Source organism: Micropterus dolomieu, linkage group LG19, assembly GCF_021292245.1.
Source record: "Micropterus dolomieu isolate WLL.071019.BEF.003 ecotype Adirondacks linkage group LG19, ASM2129224v1, whole genome shotgun sequence".
Lineage (NCBI taxonomy): Eukaryota > Metazoa > Chordata > Actinopteri > Centrarchiformes > Centrarchidae > Micropterus > Micropterus dolomieu.
Genome location: NC_060168.1, coordinates 26,347,779 through 26,364,358, shown reverse-complemented (window position 1 = coordinate 26,364,358; position 16,580 = coordinate 26,347,779). Strand labels below are relative to the sequence as shown.

Below are 16,580 nucleotides of genomic sequence, written 5' to 3'. Positions count from 1 at the left end.
GGCCCCACGAGGTGAGATCTTGCATGGAGCCCCAGTCCGAGGGAGATTGACAGTCATGTTTAGCTTCTTCCATTTCCTAATGATTGCTCCAACAGTGGACCTTTTTTCACCAAGCTGCTTGGCAATTTCCCCGTAGCCCTTTCCAGCCTTGTGGAGGTGTACAATTTTGTCTCTAGTGTCTTTGGACAGCTCTTTGGTCTTCGCCATGTTAGTAGTTGGATTCTTACTGATTGTATGGGGTGGACAGGTGTCTTTATGCAGCTAACGACCTCAAACAGGTGCATCTAATTTAGGATAATAAATGGAGTGGAGGTGGACATTGTGAAGGCAGACTAACAGGTCTTTGAGAGTCAGAATTCTAGCTGATAGACAGGTGTTCAAATACTAATTTGCAGCTGTATCATACAAATAAATAGTTTAAAAAATCATACATTGTGAGTTCTGGATTTTTTTTTTTAGATTATGTCTCTCACAGTGGACATGCACCTACGATGACAATTTCAGACCCCTCCATAATTTCTAAGTGGGAGAACTTGCAAAATAGCAGGGTGTTCAAATACTTATTTTCCTCACTGTATGTTAATTATATGAATCTGTTGTGTAGACTCTGGAGACAGTGAATCCACTGATTTAATGTCTCTCAACAACAAAACATTCAACGATCAGAGCACACCCCTGACAACACCTGGCCTGTCAATTGATAAAGAGGGGGCTAAATTAGACTCTGATGTAGGCAACGGGCCGACACTCTTCACAGACAAGATGGTTTCAGGTAACAGTGTAGCCTTCAAAGATTCAATTATTGGTAGTTCTTTCTATTAAAGTTCTTACACTAGGCTACTTAAATGTTATAATTCTATACGTCTCCTTCTCTGTCAGACCAGAATGAGTGTTACTCGTTTCGCTGTGGTATAAATGCACAGTGCCTGCTGAATGCTGGCAGCCCAACCTGTCAGTGTCTAGAAGGTTTTACAGGTGACGGACAGCTGTGTGTGGGTGAGTATCTCTGTTCTTGTATTATAAATTTGTCTCAACATTAAATAACACATCCTGAAGAAAGCTTATGGATTATATTTGATACAGAGACACTTTTATCTCTTTTACTGTAGCAGGGTTTTAAAATTGTACAATTTGGCACTGGGAATAGAGCAGAATTGAATTTTAGATATAAACACATCTCACAGAGGCAGAGCTGTTCTGGAAGTGAAGATAATCACAATATTTAAGATACACATTAATCACAGGAGCTTAAGCCAGAATGCCTAGACAACTCTAAAAATTTTACTTTTCCCATAATTCATATTATCATCTTTGCAGACTAGTTTAAGTGTTTGCTAGGTCTGTCTGTATGCAGCACTCAGAGGTCATATGTCAACAAATTTGATGGATAAAACAATATTTTCAAGTGTACTTTCAGTGCAGGCCTAGTTATAGAGAAACTGTCTATCATCATTCTTCTTTGTTTGACCGTAATGCTGAAGAAAATTAATGAATGTTCATTTTGATGAGCTCGTAACATGTAAACATAAAATTGCAACACCCTAAATACTGTAAAATGTTAGGTCTCCTGTCCATTTGTTTTAGATATTGATGAGTGTAAACAGGGAATGCACAAATGTGACAAAAATGCAGAATGCCAAAATACCTTGGGAAAGTATTTCTGCAAGTGCCAGGCTGGATACCAAGGCAATGGGAAGATCTGTCAAGGTGCGTCTTGATGATTATTATTATTATTTTGGTAGTGGCAGCCTGTTGTAGTTATTTGTAGTTATCCCTTCAGGGATCAATAATGTATCTATCCATCTTACAATTAGAATATTAAAACAACTACATTAGACATTGAAACCTCGATACATGTATTTGCTCTTGTTAATAATGTGCACGACTCAGAGTGGTGAGCAATAAGGCCCAAACAAAAGTGGAGGCTTTTATCAGTTCAATATAACTAATACTAGATGTTATACGATACATTTTATCATATATGGAAGATAGTGTTTAGACCTCAAAAGACCTCTATGTTTAAAAAGATATTAAAAGTCAGAGTGCCATAACTGTATATTTGTCTAATTTAATGAAATTATGTCCCTAATCCTCTCAAGAGTTGGAAACCACATTGCCTTGGGTGACGACTGGTAGCCCAGCTGATGTCACTACCCGGCAGCAAAAGAGTAACTCAGTGGAGAGTTGCCCCTCCACCCATGAGTCCTACTGTCTGTACCAGGGTGTCTGCTTCTACTTTCCTGAAATGGAGTCCTATGCTTGCAAGTAAATTACCCCTTTTTTGTAACCCCTCAGTCTGACCCCTGACCTCCAACTTTAACAGTTAACTGATATCAGGTGTTCAGAGGTGGTGTACGTAAACGCTCTTTTTTTTGTAGTAGATGAGTTCATAAACTTCTATAAAGCAGTTTAAAATGATCAGATGCACTCTAAAATATGCAGTAACTCAAACTGGGACGTATTTTCCTTTTCAAGCAGCACTTTACAAACACTTAAAATGCCGACATTGTTAGAAAATACAAGAATATCTCCTGCACCACCCAGTGCAGGCTGTCTGGTGTCTTCAATTTTATCTGCTTTTCTCTCATGTTATTTAGTACAGCTGACAAGCAGTAGGTGTCATTATTGCTCCATGAAAGCCATTTGCCATTGCCTCATGACAAAGTGGATATAGGACAGACAATTCTGAATCTGACCTTTTATATGTAACATTAAACATTGTATAAACAAAAAAGATGTATATATTTCAAGTCAGTGAGCAGCAACATTTTGTGATTGTTATCATGAATGATATTATTATAACTTTGAGTACATCATGAAAGCCATGTAGTGTTAAACACTTCTGCTCATTATAATTTTCTTTACATAAAGTTTATGACATATTTTTTGGTGTTCATTTTGTGGTTACTGATATCTATAGCCTTCAATAACTGCAGACAGGCTCAAACTAAGTATGCACTTACTTGCTCAGTAACAGATTCTGATCATGAACTCCATAATTATGCCGTTTTCCTTTACCATGTATGCCTGCAATAATAGAAAGTGAAAGAATGGCCGGCTGTGCTTTTAAGAAATCTTATGTTTATGTATTACCTTTAAATTGTGACTTTTTAAAACTTGTTGCAGTTGTGTATCAGGCTACATGGGGGAGCGCTGTCAGTTCAGTGACCTGGAGTGGTGGGAACATCAGCAGGCTGAGGAAAGGAAGAGAAGAAACGTGGTCATCGCGGCCTGCTTGGTGGTCCTCATTTCCCTGCTCTCAATCGCTGCCTGTGTCACCTACTGCTACGGGTGAGGAGGAGGAGGAGGAGAAGTAGTAAATGAGGGTCAAGGGATACAAAGCTGCAATGCAAAAAAGAAGTAAAGAGTAACAGGAGAACCACTTTGTGAAGAGTCAAAGGAAGAAGAAAGTAGGGACTGGGGAAAAGGAACAAATTACAATGCATAATGAAGGGACTGAGGGAGGAAACAGAATGAGAAGGGGAAGATAAGTTGGCAAAAGGGAAAACAAAGATAAGCCGCAGAGGAAAAAAGTGGAGAAAGGAGGGAAATCTAATCAAACAAAAATATGTCGTTTTATTTATAATGAAAGATGTGTGATGTATAAAAGGGACAAGTGGGAAATTTTTTCTCTGCTAAAATCTTCTAGCCTTTAGGAACATTACACCCATTTGCTCAAAACTACAATCCATAGGAAATTCTCCAATTGGTTATCCCTAAGAATAGTATAATGCAAAAGTAACCTTGTCTGGATATAGTGAGATAGTAATGCCCCTAAAATAATTCCTTTAATAATGGGTTTTAATTAAATGGTAAATGTGAGATTCTCATTATGGTCTTATATGGGTTTTCATAGGCTGGTTTGCCCTAATGATAAGAAACATAAACAAAATAAAATAATAATCTAGGTAGAGTTCTGTTATGTATATTGGCACATATTTCAATATGTGTGCTGCTGTACGCATTACAGCAATGTACGGTGCTCAGACTTCTAGACACTGGAAGCATAGGGCAGCACAGATAGCCAAGAAGGAGCTGCTGCCGCAATGAATGAGCTGACAGCATTTAGAGGTGTCTATCAAACCCAGGGTGGCATGAGCCATGTAATGTAGGTGTCTCAGCATGACAGCATGGGGTCAGGGAGCGGATCACATGTGGAACAAATGGCAGCATGCAACCCTGGTTAGCTGAGAGGGGAGCATACGTAAAATGACATGCTGCAACCCCTCCTCCCATTTATTTCCACCTGAGCTGTCTCTAAGTAGCTGATTTGTTTTACGGTTGTTTCGCTGGCTTATGGACAAGGCTCTTGGCATTCTCCACTCTTTTGACTCACAAAGAACCCCCCCGCCACCTACTACATCCTTTGCAGTCTTGGTTCCCCTGTGGAAATGGCACGCTTTCAATTACATGCTTGGTTTAGCTTGTTCTACAGCAATTACACATAAAAATAGGTCATTTCTCAGCTACAAAATGGAGCCACTGAGGTATGACCCCGATGGAAACGCTACATGGCCGCCAATAGCTCTGCCTCAAATTGCCTTCTGCACTTGACTGCAAGTGCACTTATGCAGGTTTTGAGTTTGGTGGTTTAGTTTCCTCTGCAGCACACACACACACATAATGTATCATACAGTACACAGCGATATGGGATAAAAACACATGACAAGCTGTGTCTTTCTAGGCCAAAACATGCAAACAAATCCACTGAAAGCATAGACACATACACACAGTGCGTTTCAGTTTCACCACTTGTCAGAACACAGACTTAAAAAATGTCTGTGAACGTTGTCAGTCATCCAGGTCATAGTTATCCAAAGAAGGTTAAAGTCAAGGGCGACTGGACTTAGTTGAAGATACTAGAAGACGTTTCATCCCTCATCCAAGAGACTTCTTCAGTTCTGCTTTTTTGTTCTCAGAGGTCAAGTAATTTACAGATTTGGTCAGGGCTGAGGCTAGTTCTGTTGTCCAGGGTGTTGTCTTGTAGTAGCCGTTTCCTTACGGTTTCTACTGCCTCCATGGTGGGGATGCAGGTGAACAAAGAAGTCACATCATAGGACACCATGGTTTCATCTGGGTCCAGTTTCAGTCCTCGAACTTTCTTTACAAAGTCAATGGAGCTTTGGATGTGGTGAGGCATGCTACTAACCAAGCGGTGCTAAGGCTCTGTGACGGAGCTTCTTTCCCGTGAGCCGCTGCAGCCCTTTACATTTCCCGCTAGTGAATACTGACTCTGGCTGACTGTAAAAACAGTCACGTCTGGCTGTGTTTTAGTTGTGAAGGTAATAATGTTACTCTGTGTGATGTGTGTTCAAAGACAGTGAAATACTTTGGCAACACCGCAAACTTCGCTAAACAAGTGAGATTAAGTCTGTCACAATAATATGATGAATATTATAGATAGGAATTAAGTGGTATTGCACATCACTACTGGTTGGGTCTTGCCTCACCAGGTAGGATAGATATGTCTTGATCCATGCTCAGTGATGTCACAGCCTTGTGAGGAGCCACGAGATCTCGGGAGATTAAATTGTGACGAGATTTCTCGTCAGGTAAAAAGCTCACGCAATTAATATTTTTCACACACATTCATTTTCTCACGCAGAGAAATACAAATGTTTAACTGATAAGCTAGATTCACGGAGCTAATCATCTCCACCCAGCTGATGCCACACCGGCGTACGCCCTGATAGTAATCAACCGCACTGTGAACCCAGACAGCTGTGACGAGCAGTCTGCCTGATCAGTGGTGTGGTAGTTGGTTTCGGTTTCACATGCATCACGCTGTCCCAAACTGCGTCGGTCAAACGGTCTGAGGGGATAACGTTACTACCAGCGGATCAGTAATGCACAAATGTGCCACATGCACATTTAAAGAGGTTACCTCTCCAAACAAAGACTGAAAGCTGCACTGCATTATATTCTGTTATAGTTAGGCTATAGATTTTGAATCGTCACCTGCCACCTGAATTTTGTGTTTGTCTTTACATAAATTAAAAAAAAGTCACCATAAACCGGTGCAGAAAATCAGAATGCAGAAAATGAAGTTTAATACTCAAAATCGTATGATTTAGCACTAAAGATTTCTTTAAAATAGTGTTAAAATCTCATCCCTGTGAACCCCATCTCGAATCCTGTCTTGTCACGTCACATCCCTAGTTATTACACATCTGCATGCGCAGATATAGGTGCAGATTACAGTTTTTGCAGAGCACTGGTCAAGCCTATATTTTCTACCATGCTGAATTTGAATGAATAATTTGTATGCCACAACACTGCCTCTGTGACTTGATAACCATGTGAATGCCATGTGAGCCAGTTAATATTGTTGTTAAATACAGTGGGGAGAACAAGTATTTGATACACTACTGATTTTGCAGGTTTTCCTACTCAAAGCATGTAGAGGTCTGTAATTTTTATCATAGGTACACTTCAACTGTGAGAGACGGAATCTAAAAAAAAGAAATCCAGAAAAATCACATTGTATGATTTTTAAATAATTTGCATTTTATTGCAGACATAAGTATTTGATACATCAGAAAAGCAGAACTTAATATTTGGTACAGAAACCTTTGTTTGCAATTACAGAGATCATACGTTTCCTGATCCTTCAGGTTTCGGGGCCGTCGCTGGGCAATACAGACTTTCAACTCCCTCCAAAGATTTTCTATTTGGTTCAGGTCTGGAGACTGGCTAGGCCACTCCAGGACCTTGAGCTTCCTCCTCTTGATCATCCAGATGGTCATTGGCAAACTTCAGACGGACCTGGACATGCGCTGGCTTGAGCAGGGGGGCCTTGCGTGCGCTACTAATGGTTTTCTTTGAGACTGTGGTCCCAGCTCTCTTCAGGTCATTGACCAGGTCCTACCGTGTGGTTCTGGGCTGATCCCTCACCTTCCTCATGATCATAGTTTCCCCACGAGGTGAGCTCTTGCATAGAGCCCCAGACCGAGGGAGATTGACCGTCATCTTGAACTTCTTCCACTTTCTAATAATTGCGCCAACAGTTGTTGCCTTCTCACCAAGCTGCTTGCCTATTGTCCTGTAGCCCATCCCAGCCTTGTGCAGGTCTACAATTTTTTTCCCCTGATGTCCTTACACAGCTCTCTGGTCTTGGCCATTGTGGAGAGGTTGGAGTCTGTTTGATTGAGTGTGTGGACAGGTGTCTTTTATACAGGTAGCGAGTTCAAACAGGTGCAGTTAATACAGGTAATGAGTGGAGAACAGGAGGGTTTCTTAAAGAAGAACTAACAGGTCTGTGAGAGCCGGAATTCTTACTGGTTGGTAGATGATCAAATACTTATGTCATGCAATAAAATGCAAATTATTTAAAAATCATACAATGTGATTTTCTGACCTCTGATAAAGATTACAGACCTCTGCATGCTTTGTAAGTAGGAAAACCTGCAAAATCAGCAGTGTATCAAATACTTGTTCTCCCCACTGTATGTTAAGTGAGTTGGAGGACCCTTGGGATAGAATGCTTTATGTGTGCTTTTACTGTCTTTCACATAGAACTAGGAAATTCACACAGCCCTCAGTGGATAATGTGAGCGAAACCAGCATGACAGATGAGAGTATGTCAGAGACCACTTCTACCAGTGTGCCTCGGGTAAGATCCCCATCACCAAGCTCTGTCATGAACTCATCTTTAAGTAAGAAAGGCCTACCCAATGAACCAGAGATTAATGTGAATTCATCACAGTACAGCCATAATTTTGAATCCCTGCAGTTAAAAGAACAAAGTTTCATTTAAATCAATTCAAATTCAGGTAAGTTACATCCAAATAAACAAATTCTTAAGAGCAAGAAGACAGTATTATGTAGATTAAAAACTAAATTGGTTGTTTAAATATATCGTGACAACATAACAAATGGAGCTATATTTATAAACATTGTTTGAAAAACTAATAATGAATTATTGTATGACTTTGCAGTTCTACATGGTGGTAGAAAAAGGTGCAGAAGGAATGGTCATCCCTGCCATGGGCTGTCCCAGGAGAGCCGCCTGTCCATCCTGCTCCTCAGAAACAGGTACCTGAAAATGATATAAACACCCTGGCATTCATCTTTACCAATGTATTTACCTTATTCCCTTTACTAATCACAAATAAGTCAAATGTAATAGTTTGTGATTTCTAAATATTGTTTTTTGGGGGTTTTTGTCAGCTGACCAACCGGGACTGTTTCCCGCCGAAGTGTTGGGAACATCATCCAAACACAACAGAGGCTATGAGTGTTCCATGGTATCGGCTGTTGCCATGGAGACCAACCAATCCACTGTCCATCACTCAAGTCCGTCATTGTCAAGCTCACATACTTGTACATCTTTCAAGCCACCAGTGCTCCCCCAGACTCCCAGCCCAGAGTCTGCTACTTCCTAGTTTACCAAAGAGGCCAACACAGTTCTACAGTTAAACATATACGGTTAACAACTGGCTGATGTACAAACTGCAAATTAAGAGTTTCATTATAAAATTAAATACCTCACAAATGAAAGAAATGTCACGGAAGCTGAAAACGTATTTGTTTGCATTTTTGTACAAACAAAAATCTGGTTTGCTACTCTCAACTGTAGATTTTTATTAAACACACAATTTATTAATGCCAAGCCAGTTAATTAAATCTATTGTAAACACAGATATCTGGTATTATTACACAGAATAAATCATTTGGTGTACAGAAAATGATTTATTACAAGATATAACTTTTTATTTTTAAAACAGAAAATACACTAGCTAGTTACCTCATTCTGTCAGTGGCATGAACACTGACAGAACTGAAGAGTAAAAGTCAAACTGCATCAAAAATACAACAAGGAAAAAGGAAACTATAGCTAACACACAAGCTGCTAAGTTAGCTGAAACGTAGTATAAAAACCCAACAGCAAAGACCTAACAAAAATGTTTCTTAACTGAAATCTGAACCTACAATAGCACATGTAATATCAAAATACAGATAAAGTATCTTCTTCCAAGGTCAATTTTAAGTATATTGCCATTTAGAAGCTTGTTTTTGAAAAGAAATGAAAGAATCCGTATGGCTTGTCAAGAAAAACAGCTTGATTTTTGTTTGTCCAACATAATACTAACCTAGCATAAAGACATTATTGGTATTTATTTGAAGAGCACAAGCAACAGCCAGCATTTTTGTGCACACTGTATTCAACTCTGATTATGTATTTTCAGCACATATGTAACATAACTGGAATTAGACGATTGCAAGAAGAAGCTTGTTTTCCTTTCAGTCAATAAAATTATATTCAGGAAAAAAAAGTGTTGTGTTAATAAACTGCATCATATTTATCATCGTCTTGGGTTTACTGAACGCACACAAGATATTACCATTTCTTTTGCCGTTTCTTGCCAAATGCACTTTTTTAATGTCATTTTCTTAAGTGAAAGATTATTTTGGCCATTCATAGCCCATCTTGGTCTCGTTACACCCCATCACATTCTTCTTCAAAGCTCTTGCCCTTGCTCCACTGATGATACTTTTCTATCCTCCACCAAATCTAACGCTCTAGTGATGTTGGTACCAATGCTGCCACCCTCCACCACCACCACCCCATCTGTCTATTTCTATTTCTCTCTCTGTCTGCAACTCTGTCTCAAGGTTGACTGGGAATTGTTAATAGAAGGACCCACAACCTCTTTGTTTCGAGGCAATGGCCGAAAACAAAGCACTTTAACTCAAAAACCATCAGGGGCCACATCGATATTGATTTTCCTGGCAAGACACACTTATCTATATATTGGCCTTCATTAGCGCTAACAGATAGGTTAGGGCACCACTCTAAACAGCAGCAGATCAGCCTTCAAATAAAGATGAAATTGGGCCCAGTGTCAATTTATCTTGTATTACTCCTCAATTGGGGCAACAAGGGGCAATAGAGTCACTGACACTGTAAGTAACAGGGGCCCTCAAGAGTCCTCAGTTGTCTACCATTTTTGGAGAAGACCTTTATAAAAAAGAAAAAAAAAACAAATTATTAAGCATATCTAGCTAAAATGAATGCAACCTAACACAATAGTCCTTGATTATCATTATTATATAATTAAATTATTAGAAATTTATTATGTCGGCTACACTCATTGATATGCATTTCTTGAGGAAGCTTAAGAAGGCCACATTCCAATGCCAATTTCTGGTCAGCTTTTCAGACGAGCAATAGAAAGCATCCTGACTGAAAACATCAGAAACTGGCATGGGATGTGCACGGACCACGACCGGAGGGCTCTGCAGCGGGTGATTAAAACTGCTCAAAAGATTATTGGTACCAATCTCCTGAGCAGAGATATCAGTGAGGTGAGGTGCCAAAAGGATAACAAAGGACAGTACCCACCCAGTCAGAGGATGTTCAGAGCAGCATTTTCCCCCAAGCTATCAGACTATTAAACTTAAATTCATCCTCTGCACTGCTCCATTGAATATAGTTTATTTCTGTTTACCATTTTTTTTTAATTGCTATATAATTGCTCAATCTTCAACCTGTTGTAATGTGACAAATAAATCACCTTGTACCTTGTATATAAATGTGGTGGACAAAACAAGTATCTGGTTTATTCAGAAGCAAAACTGCTAGTTTCCAATCAGTCAGCAAACCAATTAGCCATGTTTAATTCTGTAGAAATGGCCCAGTTGAAAGTTTGGCAACAAATTTTGCCCAACAGTCGCTGATCACGAGCTGTAGACCTCTGATACCACAACCATTATGATGCCGCCATATCTTCTGAAAGCTCTCAAAAAAGAGAAGGAAAGAGGCCAACTGTAGTTTAACAATCACTATCTTCAACCAATGCTCATGTCATGCTGTAGATATGTATGTGTTTTAAGTAGATATAGGCCGATATCTGATATTCTGAAATAATCAGCATCTGCCAATATACAAAATATGTCTGCAGACACCGGCAGGCAGCCTTGTCAGTGTGCTGTGGATGATGTTAGCGCTCCTTCTTGTGAGTTTTGGGAAGGTGGTCAAAAAGTTAGTTTCAAGCCCTAAATCACAGCCCTAAAACACATTTCTCCCATCCTAAATCACAGCAAATCTAATCTAACACCATTACTGGTGAGCGATAAATATATAGTTATACTGTAAAGAATAAAGCACTTAATTGATGTCACTTTTGACGAAATGTACCCCACTTTCCCTTAAACACCAGTCACACTGCATAACCCAATTTTTTTTTTATATAAAATTAATAAAAATTCCATCTGTTACTACACGTTACTGGATAAAATAACAATGTATATTAGATTGTATTCTGCATGGACTACTGGATTTATACATGAGTTTTATTTGTTTTGATATTGGCATTTTATATATCGGCCATTGGCCGCCCTGCTTTCTAAATATTGGCATCGGCCATTGAAAAACCCAAATCAGTGGACCACTAGCTTTCAGTTTCAGTTTTGGCTTCAGATGTTGAACGCTAAAAATAAATAAAAAGGGGTGTGGTGAGGGTTTGAATTTGTCAATGGATTATCACAGTAAGAAAAAGCAAAAAACATGAATTGGAAGTTAGTGAAAGTTATTTTATTAAAAAAGTAAGTAGATTTAAAGAAAAAAAATAAATTATAAAGTTATATTATATAGTATAAAGTTTGGACAAGCAAGTTTTCTTTTTAAAAGAGTACAAAAACAAGTAACTGAAGTATTTTCATTCCTTCTCTATTTGCTAATTTTGTATTTTTCTGCCAGATGGAGATAGCTTTGCTTTATCGCTCACGTCTCCATCCCAGACCGGAGGACAGCTGATGAGGGCTAAAGAGGGAATTAGCTACCCACTCAAAGGCTTTGCTCTGATCCTTCAGGTCAGTATTTGGTCCCTCCAGCTCTTGAGCAGGACAGAGTAACACTAGTTTTCACGGATCTGGGCAGATTTAAAATCAAAAGGGGAGGGGGTCTAATGCATGAATTGGACACAGACACATGAGCCAGAATCTATGGTGCAACACAGAGGAGGGAAACTCTCAAACAAGGGAGCTCTCCCTTTGCAGTTTTGTCTCCTGAGGGCCAGCTGGAGGGAATAATTTGAGATTTAAAGACTGAAATATTCTTTCCCTTAAGTGGCAGCCAATCCCAAATTAATGCATATGAAGGAATATTACCTTTATTGCAAAATAAAAACAAAGATTTTAACAATGTTTGGAGTTAAAATGACGAGTTGAAAAGATGTATTTGTGCATTTGTGTGTCATTACTTTCAAGCCCTTTATTATATATTTATTTAGAAATCATAATCAAACTTTTTTTTGTCCTGAAGCTACTTATAGATAAAAGTACTCTTATTCATTATGTTTAAAGTTGACCATTCTCATGTAAACTCTAACTAGTGTTCACTGTTTCTACTGTATTGTTGTCACAGTAAAAAAGCTAAACAGCTAAAACACATGCTTAAGGTCTCAGTTTGCATGTTGAGTGGGTTAGTGATGCTTTGAGGCCTGGTCTCATTTTCATTACATTGAAATAGTAGATATTTTGCTTATTTTAAATAAATAAATGACAATGACTAAAGAGACACCACAGAATAAAGGTATGATATTTGCTCTATGATCCTGGAGAGAATGTCCTCATACTGTAAGAGTAGCAGCCCTCATTAACTGTCTAGAAACCAATAATTATGAAAAGAACTTAAAATGGAGGTACTTCATTAGAATGATTGTAAGTGGACTTCACCAGTGCTCGGATCAAATGGAAAGTGGGAAGACTTTTTGTTTGATGTTGTAATGCTAATCCTAATTTTTATATTTGAGGCTGAACTGTCTTTATTCCAGCAGATGGCGATAGTGTATAAGGAAAATTACTTTATAGAAGCTCAACCTTTAGTAAGTAGCAGCAATCGATCAAAAATAATTGCCTAATGAGCAACTCATAAGTAAAAACCTTTTTCATGAGATAGATTCTTCATATTATAAAAATGTAGACCATGCATGTAGACCAATAAAACAGTGATTGCTAGATCAATCACTTCATGGATTTTTTTGGATAAGGTAATGCACATACTGGCAGTGCTGCAAGTGTATGTCAGCACAATAAACTAGACTACAGCTGTCTACATTGGATGGGATTACATGGGCTTTAACCCTTTTGTGGCACAAATAAGATCTTACAAAAGGAGTGAAAAACAAATGAAATGTAATTCAGAACCCTGCCCTGTCAGCCTTTGAATCCAAATCTCTTATTCAAATAGTGTGTTTCTCAGCCACATGATACATAACAAACAACAAAGTGATATAAAACTATGTACTTGCAGCCCCCTGTGCAAACATTACTGTGCACGATGGGATTTAGAAATGTTTAATTTGACAATTTAAAAAAATTTAAATGCTATTGTTAGTTAATATATGAATGAAAGGCCTAAATGCCAGAATTGAATGAGCCAACTGAGATGTACACTGTGCAAATCAACATCAGATAAATGTCCCCAATAGTCAACAGTTTGCAATGTCTTTCACATACAATACTAACGTCGTCACTGAGAACACCTCCCTCTAGTTCACAGCAACATGACCCACAGTATGTACTTTGTCAACAAACTGAACAGACTATCCAGTTATTATATCCACTAAACCCTGAACAACAACATTCACTACAATGAAATGTGACAAACATGTAGAACAGGTGTGTTAACAAAGACTACTCAATCAACATTCATGACTTTGGCATGTTCAACATTGCCAAAACAGACTAGACTTATTCTGTATGCCCATAATATGCCTGTGTTTTTACTACATACACAACATGCACCGTTTGTCTTTGTGCCATCCATATTTATTTTCATTCAAACTTTGTTAATAATGTAAAATCAACCACATATAGTTGAGACAACACCTAAAATATAATAAACACAGACAGACTGATCCATCTCCACATTAAGGGAAATTCAGTGGGATTAAAGATCATTTGTTTGCATTTAGTAATTCTTCTTATATTTGTAGCCAACAGTATGTGACACAACTAAAACAATCTGTACAGTCAAAGCACTAAAATGTATGGCACACCTGACGTATGAGTCCTTTTACACAATAAGTTGATAAGTTGAGCCGTCATTGCAGGAAAAGCACGTTTTACTGTTAGCATTAATAGTGGCTGCATGTCATTTTGGGTTTACCCCTTCAGGGCTTCCTGGTATTGTGAATGCTGGTTCATTGGCTGAACAACCAACAGGTCAGTCGTCTGTCATTAAAAACACCTGCGTTTTTCTTGTATTGACAAATTATATGTGCCATGAAATATTGGAAAAATACTGATGCTTGTTCAAAGACAGTATACTTTAGAACATATTACATATTATAAGAGATTGTTGCCATGCAATTTCTCACATTATTGTGTGTGATTTAATATAAAGATAAAACAATTGAGGGGACCACTTTCTATCAGACTTCCACAGAAAGTTGATATTGCATTGGAAGCTTACACTAGCAGTACGTAATTAGGCTATCGCTAGAATAAAGTAGGAGAAACTAACTTCCTTTCTGAGTCATATTTTGTAAAATATTGATCTAGCCCCATGTTGTCAAAGTTTGTCTGTTGAGGCACAGGCGTGCACTGGCGCCACAGATCTAGCTAACGTTAACAACAAGCATTAGCAGCCACGTCTGTAACTTGCATGGTTTCACATCACCTTTGCCAAATTTAGGGGAACATATTTAAAGTATTTCATTTATTATCCATTTTTTTACATCGTAAAATGTTTGCTCATTACCTCTTCGGTCTACATGTGGGACTAATTTTAGCTAGCTTAAGAATGTTTGTCGAAGATAAAATCAATTCAACCTTTGGAAAAAAAAACAACAAAAAAAACACAAGTCGTTTACAACACTTACCACAGTTTTTGAAGACTCTTTCATATTCTTTAAATACTCCTACTTACTAACGTTACAGCTGAACAAGAAAGAGAGTTTTGTTTTGTTTAACACATTCACAAGTGTGCAGCCGGAAGTGACATTTTTCGTACTCCTACACTAGGTGAGAGGAAAGCTCACTTTCAGGTTCCACGTTTTCCTTTTTTGCTGAACTAAACAATAATCTTCTAAACAAGTAAATACATCGGGCTGATCTAAACTAACACTTAATATATGTCTGTCTGGTATGTTACAAATATATTTGATGTCTAACCTTAATTAAAAGTAGGAATTGTATTGTGTGGTGTCAGTAACACATTCACAATATGGAGTTTTAGTGAAAGACACGATTCATTTATTTTTCTAAAAGGCAAACTTTGATCTTAATTTAAAGTGTGCTTATGCATAACTCCAACAGTGAATAACAGGAAATAATTAAAAATGATGTTAGATGATCAAGGTATCAAATTAAATAACAGAAAAGAGCAGATAATCTTATTTTCTAACAGAACAATCTAAACTGTCCTTACTCAAAGTGAAGGATCTGTCCACTTAACAGTTTTTTGCTTAAATGTAGATTCCATAATCTCAGTAAATTAAGCTTTATTGCACAATTGCACCTCTAGGGGGAGGCCAGGTAAAGCAGATGTGAACACTTTTATGCAAGTTGGTTAATTGCTTGAGCCAATTAGCTCAATTACTCAAGTCATTTATGCAGTTATTGCCACACACATTAACTTAAGTGACTCGGGTGAAACCAGAAAGTGGAATCCTTAAAATGCTTAAGGGTTCATAGCAGGTATGCAACTTGTATTAAATTACTGCTACATAGGAGCCACTGAATCAAGTGACATGCATGCAAGCATACTGTCTACACATTTGAACAGCTGAACAAATCTACTAGATATTACGAAGCAATAATCCCCCTCTAACCTTTCTAAATATTGCCAATTTTGAATCGCCATGTAGCCCCTAGAATGGCTTTTCAGTTTCAGCACCAAAAAAGTAAAAGGAAAGTATGTGCAATGCCAAGATGCCGCAGTTGAGACAAAAAATAAACACCACAGGCACATGTCACATTTTTGCACTCTTTGTTCATACATTAAGTTTTTCAGCAACACTTGTTTTTGACATTGATACAGTGCAAATGCACAAAAGCACAACAGACACCATTAAGGATACATACTACTTTTTAAAATCAATACAGCAGATTTTAACAATTTGCATTTTTTTTCTTTTGCTAAATATAAATATGTTTGTCCTCCATTTAAGCCTTCTGTGTTCAACAGACAATTTTTCTTCACTGGTAGGTACCTTTTAACACAGATAAATGTCTGGAAATCAATGACAAGTCATTTTCCAAGTGTGGTCGGCAACTTTTGCAAGGTCATGACAAGTGGTGAAGGAGGGCACTGTCAGCATCTGTTTCCCATCATGCCCAGAAGCAGGGTGACCATCTGAGTCAGGTAGTCCAATCAGCTTCATTCATACTTTCTTCAACTGTGCAGCCATACTGGATGAATTTTAGCCATACTGTAAACCGGTGCTGATTTTAAACATGTCTACTTTGTCTTGATATGCATATTATATTATAAAGAGATAGCCTAAGACCTGAGAAAATATCGCATTTTGCAATGTAAGACACAGAGGATACAGTGCCGTTCACCCCGTCAGTTCACAACAACCACCAACACTCATCCGCTTCACAAACTCACCAGTGTCTCCAACGTTTTC

At 38.2% G+C, this 16,580-nt stretch overlaps 1 protein-coding gene and 2 long non-coding RNA genes across 6 annotated transcripts in view; 2 read left to right on the top strand and 1 right to left on the bottom strand.

Annotated features, from left to right (window-relative positions):
• The window catches only part of egf (epidermal growth factor), a 24,566-nt gene extending 15,273 nt beyond the window's left edge, over window positions 1-9,293 (top strand). The window contains exons 17-24 of one of the 2 annotated variants that reach the window (XM_046029778.1): window positions 605-772; window positions 880-996; window positions 1,585-1,707; window positions 2,100-2,265; window positions 3,127-3,291; window positions 7,516-7,612; window positions 7,938-8,034; window positions 8,170-9,293. In XM_046029778.1, coding sequence (XP_045885734.1) covers window positions 605-772; window positions 880-996; window positions 1,585-1,707; window positions 2,100-2,265; window positions 3,127-3,291; window positions 7,516-7,612; window positions 7,938-8,034; window positions 8,170-8,384 — 1,148 coding nt within the window. In that variant the 3' untranslated portion in view covers window positions 8,385-9,293. The remainder of the gene's footprint in view (window positions 1-604; window positions 773-879; window positions 997-1,584; window positions 1,708-2,099; window positions 2,266-3,126; window positions 3,292-7,515; window positions 7,613-7,937; window positions 8,035-8,169) is intronic. The other variant, XM_046029779.1, reaches the window with a different exon arrangement.
• The window catches only part of LOC123957183, a 79,707-nt gene extending 64,675 nt beyond the window's left edge, over window positions 1-15,032 (bottom strand). For 2 of the 3 annotated variants that reach the window (XR_006821752.1, XR_006821751.1), the window contains exons 1-2: window positions 14,829-15,031; window positions 3,094-3,194 (exon numbers count right to left, since the gene is read on the bottom strand). This is a non-coding gene — a long non-coding RNA (uncharacterized LOC123957183). Of the gene's footprint in view, window positions 1-3,093; window positions 3,195-14,828 lie in introns of all 3 variants that reach the window. The other variant, XR_006821753.1, reaches the window with a different exon arrangement.
• The window catches only part of LOC123957184, a 31,027-nt gene continuing 28,574 nt past the window's right edge, over window positions 14,128-16,580 (top strand). The window contains exon 1 of the long non-coding RNA XR_006821754.1: window positions 14,128-14,169. This is a non-coding gene — a long non-coding RNA (uncharacterized LOC123957184). The remainder of the gene's footprint in view (window positions 14,170-16,580) is intronic.